This window comes from Notolepis coatsorum, assembly GCF_963971535.1.
Source record: "Notolepis coatsorum genome assembly, chromosome: 19".
NCBI lineage: Eukaryota > Metazoa > Chordata > Actinopteri > Aulopiformes > Paralepididae > Notolepis > Notolepis coatsorum.
Window position 1 is genome coordinate 39148864 of NC_140183.1, and position 19414 is coordinate 39168277.

The 19414-nt window shown below is 42.2% G+C and overlaps 1 protein-coding gene across 1 annotated transcript in view; it reads right to left on the bottom strand.

The window, feature by feature from the left end:
* The window catches only part of LOC311245982 (lamin-A-like), a 99720-nt gene extending 85624 nt beyond the window's left edge, over window positions 1-14096 (bottom strand). The window contains exons 1-2 of the mRNA XM_084336024.1: window positions 13857-14096; window positions 11911-12305 (exon numbers count right to left, since the gene is read on the bottom strand). Of these exons, the coding sequence (XP_084192150.1) occupies window positions 11911-12254 (344 nt within the window). The 5' untranslated portion in view covers window positions 12255-12305; window positions 13857-14096. The remainder of the gene's footprint in view (window positions 1-11910; window positions 12306-13856) is intronic.
* Window positions 14097-19414: the final 5318 nt, after the last annotated feature.

The window sequence follows — 19414 nt, forward strand, 5'->3', positions numbered from 1 at the left end:
TGAAGACGCTCATCTGAAGCCATTAGAGGCTGCTCTCTGCTAGCCAGAGAGAGAGCGGTTGTGTCTGAAGACGCTCATCTGAAGCCATTAGAGGCTGCTCTCTGCTAGCCAGAGAGAGAGCGGTTGTGTCTGAAGACGCTCATCTGAAGCCATTAGAGGCTGCTCTCTGCTAGCCAGAGAGAGAGAGAGCTGTTGTGTCTGAAGTCGCTCATCTCAACAAAGTCTGTCTAACCTAAACATTAGTTCTGAGCTGGCTCAATTGATGCAAATCAACTAACAAAGCAACAGTGCCAGGTCTGCGTTATGCCTAGCCTTGGGTTATCTTTAGCTCTTGGCTAGGATGTAGCTCAGGACTGATTTATTCCCTTCTTACACTACATCAAGTAACCCTATGTGAACTGTGTTGGCGATAAGCTAGCCCTGTTCCAGAGCAGGGCTAAAGTCGGGGGGTTAGCTCGAGAGCCCAGTTTGCACCAGGCTAAACAGGTTCTAGAATGTGGTTTGTCCAGCGGTGTCAAATAAGTTAAGAGTTGTGTAATTCAGTTCTGTCGAGGACTGTTGAACTAGTCATTAGAGCCAATAATTCTAACTACACAAAACGAGCTGTTTGTCAAAGGCGGAGCCCCAATGCCTGGAAGGTTAGGTCACCTCCTACTGTCACATAATAACCCTACTTAAGTTACTACTGTACATGGCCTGGCTGCCACATGCCAGGAATGTTCTCTACCAGTGTCAGGTATGTCAAACTCCACACCTTCAGAGGAATTTCTCAACTTAAGAGCCAAGTTTACGCGGAGCTCGACTAATGCCTTGGTGAGCCTCGAAGGCGGGAGAAGGCGCTGCACCACCAGAGTCATATTCCAAAACAGGTGTGGACTGGAGCCAGAATGACCTACAGTCACTTTCATGTGTGAAAGAAAACTGCTGTTACTGATGTGGTGACAGCCTCAGCCAGTCTCTCTGTAATGCTCTGGAAGATAGCAATGTTAAAGCTCTGGCCGCTGGCTGAACTTAATGCATGACTGACATGGGTAGGGTTGGGCATCGTTTGGATTTGAACGATTCCGGTTCCGATTCTCCATTTCGATTCCTGTTCTAAACGATTCTCGGTTCCGATTCTTTGAGGTGCAGGTCAAAACAGGTCACAGCTTATTTCGCAGGAGATTTTTTTCATACTATTCACATTGTCAGTTGACTAGATACAGTTTAATTTGGTTGCTGTACTGTAACTAGGGTATTAATTAACAAAGTAATTATTATTATTTTTTTTAATAATCGAAATTAAGAATCGAAATGCAGGCTTCCGTAGGGAGAGGCACACGAGATGGCTGCTTGAAGTTGCAGCTCCCGACCCAAATGACTGGATGACTATTAGTCTCCCTTTTTTATCGTTTAACAGACTCCACTTGATTATTGAAAGACCGCCGAGAGTCACTCAGGCACGCTGTAGGTAGACTAGACACTTTCTTTTTTTATAGCTCCTTTTTTTTTCCGCGGGGGCCTGCACTTGAGTGGAGTCTATCCCCCCACCCCCAACGGGACCTAAGCCATGGGATGGCCAGCGAACGTCTGTTTTTGGAAGCCAAGTATTGTTTTTGTTAATGTTACACCTGTTCTCTATGTGTATATGTCTAACTGTTCATGTTTAGTAATGTGTGAATTCCGGGTTGACAGCGTCAGGTTTAAGTTGTTAAAGCACAGATGAGTAGAAACTTTAAGGTGGCATCTATAAATGTAAATGGTCTGGTTAACCCAGTTAAACGGAGCAAAGTCATAACCAAATTGAAACGTGAAAAAGCTCAAATAATCTTTTTGCAAGAAACTCATCTCTCTCAGATGGAGCACGAGAAACTCAAGAAATATGGATATAGGAATACGTTCTATAGCTCGTTTAGATCGGGTCATAAACGAGGTGTTTCTATACTAATTCCTAACTCATTAAATTTTTAACTTATGACAGAAACTAATGATAAGGAAGGACGCTATGTCATGATAAAATGCAAATTAGAGGGCAACTTGGTTACGCTGCTGAATGTATATGCCCCACCGGGGAGCAACAAAGGTTTCTATAAATTCATATTTGGTCTGATAGCAGCGGAGTCTGAGGGGATACTAATCTGTGGGGGAGATTTTAATACTATTCTTAGTCGTGAGCTGGACACTACAAGCCATAGGGTGAACAGGACTCCACAGACAAAAATAATGAATGCTTCACTCACAGACTTAGGAATGTTTGATGTATGGCGAGATCTCCACCCATCTGAGAGAGACTACACCCACTATTCTGTTCCTCACTCTGTTTATTCAAGAATTGACTATCTTTTTATGTTTAGAGGTGATAGACATAGGATAATGGATTGTACTTTGGGAACTACTGACATATCAGACCACTCTGCAGTCTATATGACTTTACACTTGGATAGTAGGCCAAGGAACACACTATGGAGGCTTAACACAGGAATATTGAACAACAAAACAATTGTTGAAAGTATTAGGACCGAATTAAAAACATAGAGATTAATGACAATGGTGAGGTTAATCCAGTGATTGTTTGGGATGCCGCAAAAGCTGTGCTAAGGGGGGAAATGATTGCCATCACAGCAACACTGAAGAAGACGAAAGAACGCAAATATTTACATTTACATTTACATTTAGTCATTTAGCTGACGCTTTTATCCAAAGCGACTTACAAGTTCTGTGCGACAAGACAGCAAGAAGGGTATAACTCTATCAGCTGAGTAACAATGTTCATCAAAGTGTTGCATCAGGATCTAACCCAAAAATTGACATCTATAGAGCAACAGCATAAAAATACTCCAACTAGTCAGCTGCTACAGCAAATTAGGGAAACAAGAAAATTGATTGACGAAGTCTATAAAGATGACATTGAGAAAATCTAGATTTTTACGTCAAACATATTATGAATCAGGCCCAAAGGCTACTAGATTATTGGCCAGAAGGTTGCGAAAGCAACAGACACAAAATACAATTAATAAGATTAAAGATCCCTTAACTGGAGTAGTGTCCAGTAATTTGGGAGATATAGAGAAGGCCTTTGAATCATACTACAAAAACCTATATACACAACCAGCACAAATAGATAGTGAAGCCACTATTGCATTCCTGAGATCTCTTGACCTGCCCTCAATTGGCAAAATGCAGAACAAAATTATGACTGCAGAAATCACTATAGAGGAGTTAGACAGGACAATATCTAATCTTAAAACTAACAAATCGCCAGGTAGTGACAGCCTTCCAGCAGAATGGTACAAAGCTTTTCGCCAGGAGATCATGCCATTGCTGGTGGCCTCATTTAACTACACTCTTAGAGAGGGCATCCCCCCTCCCTCCTGGAGGGAGGCGACTATAACAGTACTTCCCAAGGAGGGTAAAGATAAGGAATTATGTAGTTCGTTTAGACCAATATCGATCCTTAATTTGGATTATAAGCTGTACGCCTCCATTATCACAAAAAGATTAGAACAGTTTTTGCCAGACCTAATAAGCACAGACCAAACTGGATTTATATCTGGTCGCCAAACCCAGGATAACTTAAGACGAACACTACATATTATGAATCAGATTAAACAAACCAACGTTTATTCGGCCTTATTAAGTCTGGACGCGGAAAAAGCGTCTGATTGTGTGAGCTGGGACTATTTATTCTTGGTACTAGAAAGGTTAGGATTCAAGGAAGATTCAATTAGGTGTTTTAAAACACTATATACAAGACCCACAGCGAGAATAAAAGTAAACGGTCGGTTAACAAATCCGATCGCCCTAGAACGCGGTACACGCCAAGGTTGTCCATGTAGCCCCGCCCTGTTCGCGATTTTCATTGAACCGCTAGCCCAAGCAATTAGGGAAGACCCCAATATAACAGGTATTAATATAAAAGAAACAGAGCATAAGATAGCATTATACGCGGATGATGTCTTAATTTACTTAAAAAAACCCAGTCTGAGCCTCCCTAGACTAATGGACCTTATTGAAACCTATGGTCAACATTCGGGATACAAACTAAATATAGGAAAAACACAGATACTTACATATAACTATACCCCCCCAAGAGAAGTAAAAGAAAACTACAATTTAAATTGGAACATGAAGTCCATAAAATATCTGGGAGTAAGGCTGACTAAGGACTTAACAAAATTGTAGGAAGCAAATTACCAGCCCCTAAACACACAAATTAAAAAGGATATAGAAAGATGGTCATTAGCCCCCCTGGATTTCACCTCCAGAATAGACTCAGTAAAAATGAACGTAGTCCCTAGACTACTATATCTTTTCCAGTCCTTGCCGGTGGAAATCCCTGCTAAACAGTTTAACGAGTGGGACAGGATGATTTCTAGATTCATATGGAGCGGGAAAAAACCGAGAATTAGGTTCCGGACACTCCAACTCCCTAAAGAGAAGGGAGGCATGTCCCTCCCAAATCTGAAGGAGTATTACTATGCAGCGCAAATAAGACCTTTGGTCTGTTGGTGTGAAAGGGACTACGAAGCGAAGTGGAAGGACATTGAAGTGAAATCAATTGATATACCACTCCAGACAGTAATTGGTGATAGACAGCAGGCCAAGACCCTATATAGAAACTTAAACCCATTTATTGTACACACCCTACAGACATGGTTAAAAATTGTGAAACAATTCAAGTTAGAAAAAAGGATTAAGATCTTGAGGTGGTTTGCCTTCGATTTAGGATTTAAACCAAGAATGTATGATCAAACATTTAAGGAATGGGCTCTCCGAGGTATTACCTCATTCAGCACAATGGTAGAGAATGGAGAACTTGTGAGCTTTCAAACCTTGAAATAGGGCTGGGCGATAAAACGATAACGATAACTATCGCGATAAATTATTTCCTCGAAATAAACATGAAACGTGGTCGCAAAGTTTCGATATATCGATTTTCCAAGCTTGGATATGAGCACGCACTAACAACCAATCGGTGAAGGAGATGGCCGAGAGCGAAGGAGACCAGGAAGGAGACCCAGCGCTGCACCTCTGGGTAGAGAGGTAGGACTCACTCAACAACAAGGCTTGCTAGGCTAACTAGCTTGCACGGCGACGTTTTATATATTTACGTGCAGAGTATGTGTGCGCTGTGAATTCTGAGGCCACGTTCATAGTAGTGTGGGGTATACAGTGGACGTCGTTTCAATATATTGTGGCGGAAGAGAGTATTTTAGTGTCATATTTATTACATTGCCATGAGATATTCCGCTTGTCGGCTAACTTCTAACGTGCGCGGACTGATGACGACATCAACTCGACTCGAGACATTCGCAGCAGCATAATAAGACAACAGGCTGGCTAGGCTAACTAGCTTGCACGGCGACGTTTTATATATTTACGTGCAGAGTATGTGTGCGCTGTGAATTCTGAGGCCACGTTCATAGTAGTGTGGGGTATACAGTGGACGTCGTTTCAATATATTGTGGCGGAAGAGAGTATTTTAGTGTCATATTTATTACATTGCCATGAGATATTCCGCTTGTCGGCTAACTTCTAACGTGCGCGGACTGATGACGACATCAACTCGACTCGAGACATTCGCAGCAGCATAATAAGTTAATTAAACTTGACATACATTATATCGACGATAATTATCGATATCGAATTATATGAAAATAATTTTATAATTTTATCGCGATAACGTTTTTGGTCATATCGCCCAGCCCTACCTTGAAAGATACATACGGTTTGGATAAACACGACTTCTTCAGATACCTACAACTACGCCAGTACTTTCTAAAAGAGGTAAAGGTGTCTGAGCCCAATACCCCAATAGACAGTGTTATTCAGATATTCATTCAGGCATACAGGGACAAGATGAGTAAAACTGTGTCAAAATTGTATAATAGCTTTGTTCAGGCCAGAACTGACTCCACAAGTTACATTAAGACAAATTGGGAAAAGGAATCAAACATTGAAATAACCGAAGACGAATGGGAGAACATGTGCAGAACTCAATGTAGCTCGACTAATTCAAAAACATGGAGAGAATTCTGCTGGAAAAACTTGACTAGATTCTTCATAACTCCCAAAATCAAATCCCGACAAGTAGGCATAGAGCAACCATGTTGGAGACAGTGCGGCCAGAGGGAGGCAAACCACTCTCATATCTTTTGGAATTGTCCAGGAATTCAACGTTATTGGCAAGATGTTCACTCCACCATGCAGGTTATATTGAATTTTAAGATACCGGAGACCTTCTCCTATTTGTACCTGGGTAACTTACCTGAGGAATTGGTAGGAGGAGACGGATATTTGATGAAAATATTTTTAGCAGCAAGTAAGAAAGCGATCACGCGTCTCTGGTATCAACAAGAACCTCCAAGAAAAGAAAAATGGTTGGCCATTATAGGCGAAATATACACAATGGAAAGACTTACTTTTATTCTCAGATTACAGGAAGAGAAAGGTTTGAAGTACTGGGAAAAGTGGGACTTTTATATGTTAATGGCGACAACCAGTGGATGATGTATTGATGTATAGTTGTAAAGAATATTCGCCATACCTATAGGGAAAGTATGAGAATTGAGAACTCAGCATGTGAAAAGTATATTTTTGTAAAGTGACACTAATAATGCAGCCCGGGATTGTGTTTTTGTTATGTCTTGTTGTTTGTGATTGTTTGCTTATTGTGAAAAACAATAAAAAGAAAGTTATAAAAAAAAAAAATATCAAAATGCAAATATGTTACTTCCAGAACCGGAAGTTAGGAACCGGTTCCTATTAGAACCGGTTCTCAGTGCCCAACCCTAGTGTGCAATACTCAAGTTCAAGACACTTTATTGTCATTGTAGGCATACAACGAGATTACGTTTGATATCTCAGAGACCATCAGCAATAGAAAAAAAATAAAAGCAAAAACAAGATAAATAAACGTAACTAAATAAACAAGTATAATATGATGAGATAGCGTCCCCCATCTATTGTGTATATACTGTAACTACACTGCATTCATGGCAATGTTCATAACACGATCTAGAAACACTGTAGAATAATAAAGTAGTATAGTAACAGAAATAACTAAAAAAGTACACTCAGTAGAGCGCAAATCTCCATCAGGCAGAAGTCAGACAGTTCAATGTGCCTCATCCTCTGAACATCACAGGGTGGACACTAGGGGTGGGAATCACCAGAGGCCCCACGATACCATATTATCACAATACTAGTGTCACAATATTGTAATATGATATATTGCGATATATTGCAATTTATTACCTTTTTTCAACTGCTAATTATGTCCCAATAGAAAACGTGTTAACATCTGCAATAAAGAAATATATACACATCTGTTTTATCTAATAAGATAGCGTTTTCAGTCTGTTCACCTCATTACAATAATTTTTATTGCAGTAAAATGTGATTCTTTAACTCATTCTGCGCCATCGCTTAATGCGCAAGAGGGCGCTAGAATGCCACCACTTTAATCAATGGGGGGGACTGCGAGATTTGCGAGTGCTTAAAATATATCTTAAATTATAGCTATGGGTCTAATACACCCGTCGATTATCAGTGAGTTGAGATCAGCCCTGTAGTTTGTAAGAATTGCTGCAGACAGATGGATACATACACAAGACAGATATCTATCAGGGTTTCCATTATCTGGTAATTACCGTTTACCAGGGAAATCTGGTGATAAATCTTGAGATATTTAAATCTCTCTGGTCATAATGTCTGGTGAAAAATATTCCCTTATTTTTATTTAGTTACCAATTAACAACAATTCAGTGCTTGTTTTGACACTGAAAACAGAAGTCTCGCTCAAACGGAAGACTCGCTCTGAGATCCTGTGAGGCGTGTGTATGTGTGAACAGGAAAACAAATGACCGTGGAAGCTGCAGGCATGAGAGAGAGGAGGATACCACAAAAGGTTTGGTGTGTTGGAATACAGCTACCTTAGTGTTATCTTAAAGATAAAAACAATGGTTCGCGTTTGCACATTTCCACATTGTGCCAACAACATGTCGCCCACTTTGTGTTCATAGACTGTTGATACGGACGGACACACTGAAGTTGTGGACCCAACACTCCAGACATCTGCTCTTCCATGAGTTGCTGCAGTGCAGACCGAGTGGAGGGAATGTAACGTTCATTATGAATGGCAACTGTGACTTGATTTTTTTAATTATTTTTTATTATAATTATAAAATAAAACAAAACATGCAACTACATACAACAAGGACATGGGACATTACATTAACTCAAATAGATAATGTAATAGACTAGATAATGGGTGTTATGTACTCTAACCACTTGCTCCATATGTTTATAAATTTCTCTCTGTATTCTTAAATGTTAATTTCTCCATTTGGAATAATGTGGGTGGTATCGGCTTAAACCACTTCCTAGTCAATTACTTTTTACTTGCTGCCAATTAGGGATGCCCCGATCACGTTTTTTGCCACCGATACCGATTACCGATCGTCTATGAGCCATATCGGCCGATACCGATCGTTTTTGGTTTTATATATAAAAAAATTAATTTAATATATACTTTTTTTTTTATATATAAAATATATATATTATATAATTACTTGTAGTTGTATTATCTGCAAGATATCGCCACCACGCAACAAGTCAAAATGCTCGCTATCTGCAAACAGCTCCACTGTCTGTGTGTGTATACTCTGCTTTGGTCAAATCACATTCAGCATGCCCTCAGCTAGCCCCTTTCGTGACTGCGATGCAAGCCAGGGGCTTGAATACGCATCGAATCAATGTTATAAGACATTGATATCAGGAGCTATCTGTAGCTACTAGGGATGTCCGATATTATCGGCCGACCGATATTATCGGCCGATATCGGCAGTAAAATGTGATATCGGAAAATATCGGTATCGGTAAAAAAAAAAAAAAAAAACAATAATTTTTTTTTTTTTTTTTTTAACCTTTATTTACCCAGGCAAGCAAGTAAGAACCAATTCTTATTTTATTTATTGTCAAAAGTATGCATGTTGGTTTAATTCAACAACAAGAGATATGTAATGTTAATCTTAACTTTTTTAATTATCATATTTTGCACAGATAATGCTTACATTTAGAAAGCCTTTTGAATGCATCCAGTGAAATTATTAGTTACCTGAAATTATTCTGTTTTTTTGGGGGGAAACCCTGCATATATCGGTATCGGTTGATATCGGTATCGGTATCGAAATTAAGAGTTGGACAATATCGGAATATCGGTATCGGTAAAAAAGCCAATATCGAGCATCCCTAGTAGCTACTGCTAGCCGGCTAGATATACGGTAGATAATATTAAGACAACGCCTCAGTGAACTATTTAGTTTACTGGGTCATTTCGTGTAAACAGTGAGCTAACGTTAGCTACCTAGCTAACGGAGGTATCATGCACTCGACTATTGCTGGAGCATTTGTTGATATCAGTAGCTACTGCTAGCCGGCTAGATAACGTTAAGACAACGCCTCAGTGAACTATTTAGTTTACTGGGTCATTTCGTGTAAACAGTGAGCTAACGTGAGCTAACATTAGCTACCTAGCTAACGGAGGTATCATGGACTCGACTATTGCTGGAGCATTTGTTGATATCAGGAGCTACTGCTAGCCGGCTAGATAACGTTAAGACAACGCCTCAGTGAACTATTTAGTTTACTGGGTCATTTCGTGTAAACAGTGAGCTAACGTTAGCTACCTAGCTAACGGAGGTATCATGCACTCGACTATTGCTGGAGCATTTGTTGATATCAGGAGCCATCAGTAGCTAGCCAGCTAGATAACGTTAGACAATGCCTCATGTATTAAACTAAAAGTGAATAGTTGACTGGGTCATTTTGTTTAAACAGTAACGTTAGCTCACAGAGGTTGCATGCACTAGAGCAGACATAATTGCCAGAGCCTCTATTGACACGGGTCTGGGAGGGGGGGGAGGAGGAGGGGGGAAGGGGAGGGTCAGTGCGCTGCAGCAGCAGCTGAGAAGTCAGCGAGTGAGAACTGCGCTAAGAATTGGATCATGTTTTTCAATCGGTTTTCACGATCGGCGAAAATAAAGCATTATCGGAATTCACCAATCTCATATTTATACTGAATATCGGCCGATACTGATCGCTGGCCGATCGATCGGGGCATCCCTACTGCAAATATAACTTGTTTGACATATTTGATATCTTTTCTCTGTTCCTCAGCCTCAACGTGTCCCAAATACATGGTTTCCAGAAACTTTCCACCCCATTGGTATTTCCATACTGAGCACAACTGTGACTGTTTTGACAATATAAGCATTAAGCATTGGGTATAACGATAAGCTCAATGAACACAGATCATATTTATTTCTTTATTTCTCCCATTTGACCGGGCCATTGGATCTTCCCAGACACGTGGACCGGCAGGTTCTAGCAGAACCCCTGACGGATGCAAGTACAAGGAAATGACTCAAACCACAAGATATGCATATTAAATAAAAAAAATAGCTCTGATTTCCCCATCATGAAAATGAAACTGTGTGCCTTAGTTCTGTTCCCTGAGGAATCACACAGTGTCGTTGCACTTTGTCATACAGAGTAAACCATTAGCCTACTCTGTAAAAACACTGATTTTCCCCCCCAAATCAATACAGGGTGACCACCTGCCAAAAAAGGTTGGGAAATATGCCCGGCACTGAGGGCTGAGGAAGACTGCCAGGCAAATGATGGTTAAGTCATCAAAACCGCAATACACTAAAAAACAAAGTCACTGTTGGATATACAGTACCGAAATCAGAAATTAGACTGCCTGTTAATTCACTTAACACTTTGAATGCCCATCACAAGATATCTGGGGTTATCAGCCCGCCCCCTGAATGCCCATCACGAGAATTCTCGTGATTTTTTTTTTTATTAGCGATCTGAATTCATATTTCATCAACCGAGTCTACCGTTGGTAAATCAGCCTCATCAGGCGCTCAGATGTGAAAAAAGCGCCCCCTATCGTCTCCCAGATGGTAATACACCCTTTTGGATTGGACTCAATGAAAATGGATGAGAAAAAAAAACTCCGGAATCCACATTTTACTTCTCACGCATGTAACCGGAGCCGATCAGATTCATTGTGGACCCTCAGCACAGCGTGTAATATATGTTTTACAGTATACGCGTTGGATCAATAAAAGGATCGATTTTTGGAATGGCGATCAGGAATTGGAATAATCCATTTGGATACCATCTGATCTCAGGTAAGGAATCTATTTTACCAGTCTTAGGATAATCAGACCTGTTTTCACAGAGATATAAGCTTTTCCCCTATATGTGATATGGCTGTTTGACTGTGCGATCGATCAGGAACTAAGAGAATCGATTTTCAGCTCACAGCACCAGCGTGCATACGTACACATATACTATAGATAATCTAGCGTTTATTTGAAAACAATTAATAAATAGGCAGAAAAATGACAACGTTCTAGAATATTACAGTACAGGGCGTTTATCACGGATTCTTTTTTTCCCCCTTGAAAACGAGCATTTTTCAAAATGCTATAAAACGGAAATGAACCGATAAAAAAACAATCCGCTTCGACAATGTTGACTGGAAAATGAGTCATTGATAAGCGACGGGCAGATTAGACACATAGCCATAATTTAAAACATAGATTAGGCGATATTAATGCTAACATTGAAGTGGATGGTGGGCATTCAAGCACTAAATGTGCGCCCCCTGCTGGGCACTGAAAATGTTAAAGGTCCCATGTTTTGCTATTCCTTTCACTATTTGGGCAATGTTACACAATTCCTGTGAGTCTATGGAACACATCTGTAAGTTTTTAATTTTTAATTACATTCTTGGCAGCAATCTTAATTTTTGCGAGTAGAAAAAAATTAGTAGTATTCTTTGGAAACGGAGAGTACCACAGTCCCTCCCATCCTCAGCCCCGCCTCCACATCTCTCCCCCATGCTCCTCCTACCTGGCTTTGAGCTCCTTGTACTCCTCCCTGATCTTGCCCAGCTCCAGCTGCAGGCGCGCACGCTCCCTGGCCACTTGGTCCAGGGTCTTGCGGGCATCGGCCAGCTCCGTCTCGTAAGCGGCCCTCACACCCGACATCTCGCGGGTCACCTCCGTGTCCGACTCGGTGATGCGTAGCCGCAGCCCGGCGTTCTCCAACTCCAGTGAGCGCACCTTGTCGATGTAGACGGCCAGGCGGTCGTTGAGGTTGCACAGGTCCTGCTTCTCCTGCAGCCTGGTGATGCGGGCCGGGGAGAGAGGGGTGCTGGCCCCGTGGCTGCTGCGCTTCTGGCTCGGAGTTTCCATGGTTATAGGTGGCTCACAGAGAGGTGCAGGCAGAGAGGTGTGAGTCACGGGCTGTGGGGGGAGGGAGAGGACCGGTTGGTTACATGCGTCTGGGCTGCCTAAACTCACACTTTGATGGGATCTTATATTGGAGATAAGTTCTAGTGTTGCGTAAACTTGATCGTTGTCAGCCTGTGTCCAGTGCTGGATCCGTTTACTAGCATGGGTGATAGTTGCCTCTAGGATCATTTTTCTATGGTGAGATCATCACAGGATTTTCTCTTGTGTAAATATACTCTCCATGCTCCATTCATATCGTGTAGAACTGTATTGTAAAAGGGCCAGTGCACATTCTAGCAGGTACTTTTAATCCAGCATGTCAAACATGTCATTGTTGTTGCATTTGAAACTCCTCCAGTTTCATTCAATTGTTGCTGGAGTGGTTAAACCACTTTACTGCTCATTCCTCCTCAAAAAGCCCCCCCCCCCCCCCCACACACACGCACACAATTATAACAGCACAAAAAAAATTCCCTCACATCCCATGAACTACGCCCCCCTATTCCCATCATCTCGTGTCCACAGAGTGCTTACTAAAACAACTAAATGACTGAAAGTCAGCTCCAGTCATTAACCGTGATTGATATAGCATCATGCTCTTCTCCACCCACATCCAGTTCCATCGTTGGTCGCGATACCACAGTGTTGACTCATAACGTAAACAAGCGCAGCAGGACACCCTGATTAGGACATGAATGGCTGTTTAGATGAGAGTCTGGCTGCATTTAAATGAATGAGACACCGCTGTCTAAGACGCGTTTGGCACTAACAAACTTCTGTCAATAATGTTAAAATTACCAAAAGTAGTAGGACATTCATTCATCCTAAACTAAATGAAAAATAGAGGCGTTATAAAGTATATGGACATCTGATGGTGTTCATCTCAAAACCCGCCAGATGCCTGTCACCCACTGCTAGATACCGGAGAACCACATTGGCGAGGTTTGAAACACGACCGACTCCCATTATATCCCCGCCCATTAGCAAAAGTGCACGCTAGGACAAGCACGCAAATGTGGGTGGGTGCATACGCACATGCACTATACAGACTGTAAGTGTATAGTGCATGTGCGTATGCACTATGTTTGTGTGCGTGTGTGCGTGTGTTGCGTGCATGTACAGCACGCATACACACAAACACGCACATTGATTGAAAACTTTATTAACAGATTGCAGAATGGGTACAATACACACACACACATGATTGATACATTTATATTATTAATATTATTAGCCTTACTAACTTCAGATAAATAGGCGTCAGTTTCATCTCCCAATACTAACCACACCCAAGTTAAAGATCACGGTATTCTATTCTGATAACATGTATGAAAATAAAGCCAAAATGCCCTTTTCACCTTTCAAGTAAGTTGCATCGTCATTGCACATCACAACTTTAAAGTGAAATCCAATTTTAACTGAACGAGACTGACCATTCAAACGACAGTAGCACTAGCACTACAACACAATCACCTGTCTATATCAATAAAAGAAACCCCCACAATCATCTGCTCCATAAACTCGCAACCAGTCAAATCAAAAGGGAAAACTCTCAAGTCTTACCTTGAATGGGTGTTATTATCAGCTTCGCAGCTGCAGAGTGCGGGGAATGAGCAGCACACAGTCAGACCTTTCTAGAAGTTTGGAATCGCTCCTGTGTATCCTCCTCCCGCGTCCCTATAGGAGTAAAAGCGTGTGGTGTTGTTGTACCCCTGTGGAGTGTAAAAGAGAGAGAATCCGTTCAACAATGTAGCCTTGCCGTCTTGTGGGTGGGTGTGTCTTGCTGAACTGACCGAGTGACTGCACATGTACCCATAGAGATGCATGTACCTACCGCTGCCGCTGGAGAGGGAGACAGGGGGCGGGGAGCTCAGGAGGAGACGGGAGGGGAGGGTGGGGAGGGTGGGGAGAGTGGGCCAGCAGGGAGGAGTCCGCCGGCTAGACAGAGGAGACACGCACACGAGAGCAGTTGCTATGTCTTATCTCTCTCTAATATATACCCAATATGACTCAGTCTTTTACTATTCAGTTCAGAAGAAGGGGTTTTAGCAGACAGTGAGCCCAGCTCAGCTCTGCTAGAGCATGTGGTCTGCTGCCAGTGAATGCTTCCACTTCAAATGGAGTGGAAAGGAAAATTGTAAAGAGAAATTGTAAGCAAAAATCATTTTGCATATAGAGTGTATAGATATGATGGTGATAATATTTCATTAATATTTCACTGAAGGATTACAAATCCTTACATCAAGCTCCTCTGGTCAACCATGATAGCATCGTCTCACTCCTCTGGAATGTGTTTGTGGCTCCAGTAACCAAGCTACAAATAGATCTTGACCACTAGGTACAAGCTCTCCCATTTCTCTAAGATAATGAAACTAATGGATAAACTAATCTTAGCCACAATCCCATTTTTCAAACCCCCCTGTTTATCTATAGCTATTTAGATATCTCTCTCTCTCTCTCTCTCTCTCTCTCTCTCTCTCTCTCTCTCTCTCTCTCTCTCTCTCTCTCTCTCTCTCTCTCTCTCTCTCTCTCTCTCTCTCTCTCTCTCTCTCTCTCTCTCTCTCTCTCTCTCTCTCTCTCTCTCTCTCTCTCTCTCTCTCTCTCTCTCTCTCTCTCTCTCTCTCTCTCTCTCTCTCTCTCTCTCTCTCTCTCTCTCTCTCTCTCTCTCTCTCTCTCTCTCTCTCTCTCTCTCTCTCTCTCTCTCTCTCTCTCTCTCTCTCTCTCTCACACATACACTTGTTGCAGCCAGGCACGCTGTATCAAAAATACACTTGACCTAAAGACCGGTGCCTGCATGGCCAGGCCACTGAGGAGGAGCAAAGCTGAGCATAATATCATATTCAGCCCCGGCTCACATATATTCCAAACATATGACCATTTGAGAGCAAGCATGTCGATCATCGGTCATCAACTAGTTGGTCATCCACTCTAAAACGTATAACCTTGTCTGTTTCTGTTGATGGGGACCTTAGTCCGCGGTGGTGCGCTCGTGCGTGAGGCTCCACTCGGGCTCCGGTCCAGGCCTGTATTGCTTCTCGTGTGCTCCAACAAGTAAACCATCGTTGGCTGTTAAACCAACTTGAATTCCACCCTTGACTCCTGTCTCAATCTCTGTTCAGCCACCTCATCAACCAAAATATCTCAGCTTATTTTAATATCTAACAATGGTACAAATATAATGTTGGAAACATTATATTTGTACCATCATATGCCGATGAGTTGATTTTATTTCTGGCTCTATACTCTGGACATGCTTGATCACTACGCTTGCTTGAATGCACAACCATAGCAGAGTGATCAAGCATGTCCAGAGTATAGAGCCAGAAATAAAATCAGCTCATCAGCATACGATGGTACAAATATAATGTTGGCACTGAATGCACAACCGTAGCAGAGTGATCAAGCAAGTCAAGAGTATACAATGCAAACCTGTCATCACCTCAAAGTGGCTCATCCATGAGAGAAAATGAATCTTTTTTTGCAAAGTAGTCCACAAGGATCGACGGAGGGTAATTTCCACAGGTCTCTGCTATTGTATTCCCATTTAGCAACAAGGGGATTCCCACAGGTCATGTTGAGAGCCTAAAGATTTGTGCCACTCAACGCCAAGCTGAGTTCCTGCTCATATTTATTGCCTCGGGGTGGAGTTAATGGAATCACAGGTCCAGTCAAATTCCGATGGCAAGGCAGAGACAGCGCAAGTCTCTGTGTGCGTGTGCACGTGTATGTTGTCTCCTCACCATGGAAATGTAAATGATGGTTGGTTTCTTTCTGTTTTATGTGTGTGTGTGTGTGTGTGTGTGTGTGTGTGTGTGTGTGTGTGTGTGTGTGTGTGTGTGTGTGTGTGTGTGTGTGTGTGTGTGTGTGTGTGTGTGTGTGTGTGTGTGTGTAACTGTGTATTCAATGCCGTCTCTTCACCATGGAAATGGTTAGTCTTTCTCTATGTGTACATGAGCGAGCCAGCGTGTGTGTGTGTGTCTGTGTGTGTGTGTGTGTGTGTGTGTGTGTGTGTGTGTGTGTGTGTGTGTGTGAGTGTGAGTGTGTATGTGTATGTGCGTACACACGGCTAAACCAGGAGCTAGGCGGCCTCTGTTTCTGGGCATGGGACAGGCCAGTGGTTATGGGAGAACCCTGGTCGAGGCCTACAGCAGTGGAAAGGAGTTGTCAGTATGTGGCCTTCGCTGTATGAGTCACACATCCCTATACAAACAACCCACTTGTTCAGCAGTGCCCCCCCCCCCCCCACCCCTCCTTTATCCTCTCCCCCTCTCCTTGTGTTTCCACGGTATTTGTACTAACAAAAGAACGCCTTGCTCGGAAGCCCAAATATTTCTCTTCCAACAAACTTGTGTCCAAGTCTCGCCTCCGAAATCTCTCTTCTGTGACTCTTGACCTTGCGTACACAAACGGAAATTCAGGTTCTCTCTCTCACAGAAGCTACGGTACGGCACAAGGACTTTGTAAGAATAATTATGAGACCTTGACTTGAGGCAACACTTCATAACTACACTATTTCACTTCCGTGTCACACACGCAAAGTAAAATCATCTTAGACCTTGATACTTAAACCAACGTATAATTATGTCTTCAGCAGCTAGTCTGAGACTAAAGCCCAGTGGCACTCATCAAGTCAAAAACAAGGAGCAGGCATGGCTGACTGAAGCGGAATTCCAGGACGACATCTTTAATAGAAGGTTTGCCCTATTGAGCAATGTAAATATTATTTTTACTACCCCCTTCTCTCTCTTTTTCTCATGTGTGAGAAACTTGCTTAATTACTACTACAGCCCTGAGAGAACAACTTCGGAGGGGTGGAGGGAGGATCTGGCCGTAAACAAGCAAGATGGAACTTGAAGGGGTTTTCACAAGCAAGTATTCAGAACATCTCCAGTTGGTGCAGTGGGCCAAACATTCCCATACAAGACTGTAGTACACAGAGAGGGCCTGCAAACACCTGAAGATAAGAACAAGTAGAACCGGACACCAAATAGATCCCATTGAAGGAATTTCTATTATGTAGTAACGTTTCGAGCAGCAAGGCTCTTGCTCAGACTTCTGTTCAAAACAGAGAATCGGCATCTTAAATACCCGTTTTCCAAAAAGAAAACAAAAACATGTGACATACACAGCGTCATTAACCCATTACCCGCCAAAATCGCTGTTCAGCGTGTTTCAAGTTCATATTTTCGTCATGGAATTCATATTTCACCCACGGAGCCTTGTCATATGCTGCGGGAGCCATCACAACTCTGCAACGCTTCAATACCGCCACCTGGTGGCCGATCGGCGAGTTGCCAAACCGGAAATGCCAGTTTCAGCTCGGTCCGTCCCCTAATTCCGTCCGGCCACTCGTTTATCGTCCCGGGACTCAATCCACACACCGTGGACATGGATCGTTGCCATAACTCGATAAACAACATGATTTGGGCGTATATTAGTATTATACAACCCGGAACTGGATCGCCTCGATCCCCACCACATAACTGGGATCTGTTTGTTCCACTCTCATCGCCCAACGGTACGAGGAGACGGACGTGAGTTTCAGCGTTTTTCTTTATCATTTTCGATACAAACTGCTCTGATCAATATATCACCCATACTACATAAATCATTTAACGTCGGTCACGGAATTATAAACGACCCCCCCCCCCCCCTCCGTTCACCCCGCAGATGATCAGTCATAACGTTTAGGACCATGTACAGTTTAAATTTTTAATATAGCATGGATCGGTATCAAACTGCATTTGATAATCTAATATATGCATTTATGCCTATATCTCACGTTCTATGAAATACTGCAGAAAACAATAAAAACATATTTATACTCTAGACGGTATTTTCGTATTTGTGTATGAAAAAGTAAAACGCTCCTACATCCTGAACGATAGATAATTGATGTTGAATGGGCCATAGTAATGTCAATTTAGCAATACAATTTAAAAAGTTATAGCCCTGCAAAGAAGGTGAACATCTCCATAGATTTACAGTACTGGCAGAGATCAAACAGCGATAGATATAAGCGTGGCAGAGAATGGGTTAAGGTAGCAGCTATGACAAATATGTACAACATATCAATAGGTTACACAGAGGTCCATAGAAAATAAAATCATACAGTACAGGCAGGGAGCGAAATTAACTATTTGACTCACCGGCCAGTGGCGGGTAGATGGGAAGAATCTACCCGCCAAGCATATTTCTTACCTGCCAAATTTTTTTTGATTAAAAAAAAATATATATATATATATTTTATATAAAAAATCTTTTTTTAAACATATATTATATAATCATACTTGTAGTTGTATTATCTGCGAGACATCTCCACCACGCAATAAGTCAAAATGCTCGCTATCTGCAAACAGCTCCACTGTCTGTGTGTATACTTGAGTAGCCTCCAGCTCCAGCAAGGATTCTCCGGCCCTGCAGCTAGACCCTATATTCAGCTAGACCCTACATTCAGCATGCAAGGATTCTCCGGCGATGCAGCTGGACCCTATTGGTATAACGTTACGGTTCTTTTGTCAAATCACATTCAACATGCCCTCAGCTAGAATACGCATTCAATCAATGTTATAAGACATTGATATCAGGAGCTATCTGTAGCTACTGCTAGCCCGGTAGATAACGTTAAGACAATTTAGTTTACTGGGACAGATAGATCTAACGTGAGCTAGCTAACGTGAGCTAGCTAACGAGGGAACGGAGGTATTATGCACTCGAGTCGACTATTGCTGGAGCATTTGTTGATATCAGCAGCTATCAGTAGCTAGCCAGCTAGATACCGTTAGACAATGCCTCGTCATGTATTAAACTAAAAGTGAATAGTTGACTGGGTCATTGTTTAAACAGTAACGGTAGCTCATGGAGGTCCGCTCTTCTAGACTAGAGCAGACTGCCTCTGTGACTGTGTTGACACGAGCACTGCGAGCAGAAGCCCTTAGCCAATAGTATCCCGCTGCAGGGCTGGGCGGATATGACTCGTTGCCACGTTTTTTTTCAAAATAAGAGTATCATACGAACTTAATGTTGCTAACTGCCGGAGCCATCGATATTATGACTGGAGATGCGCTTGGGGCGGAAATGAGACCTGCACAGATTTTCAAAATAAGAGTATCGTTATGAAC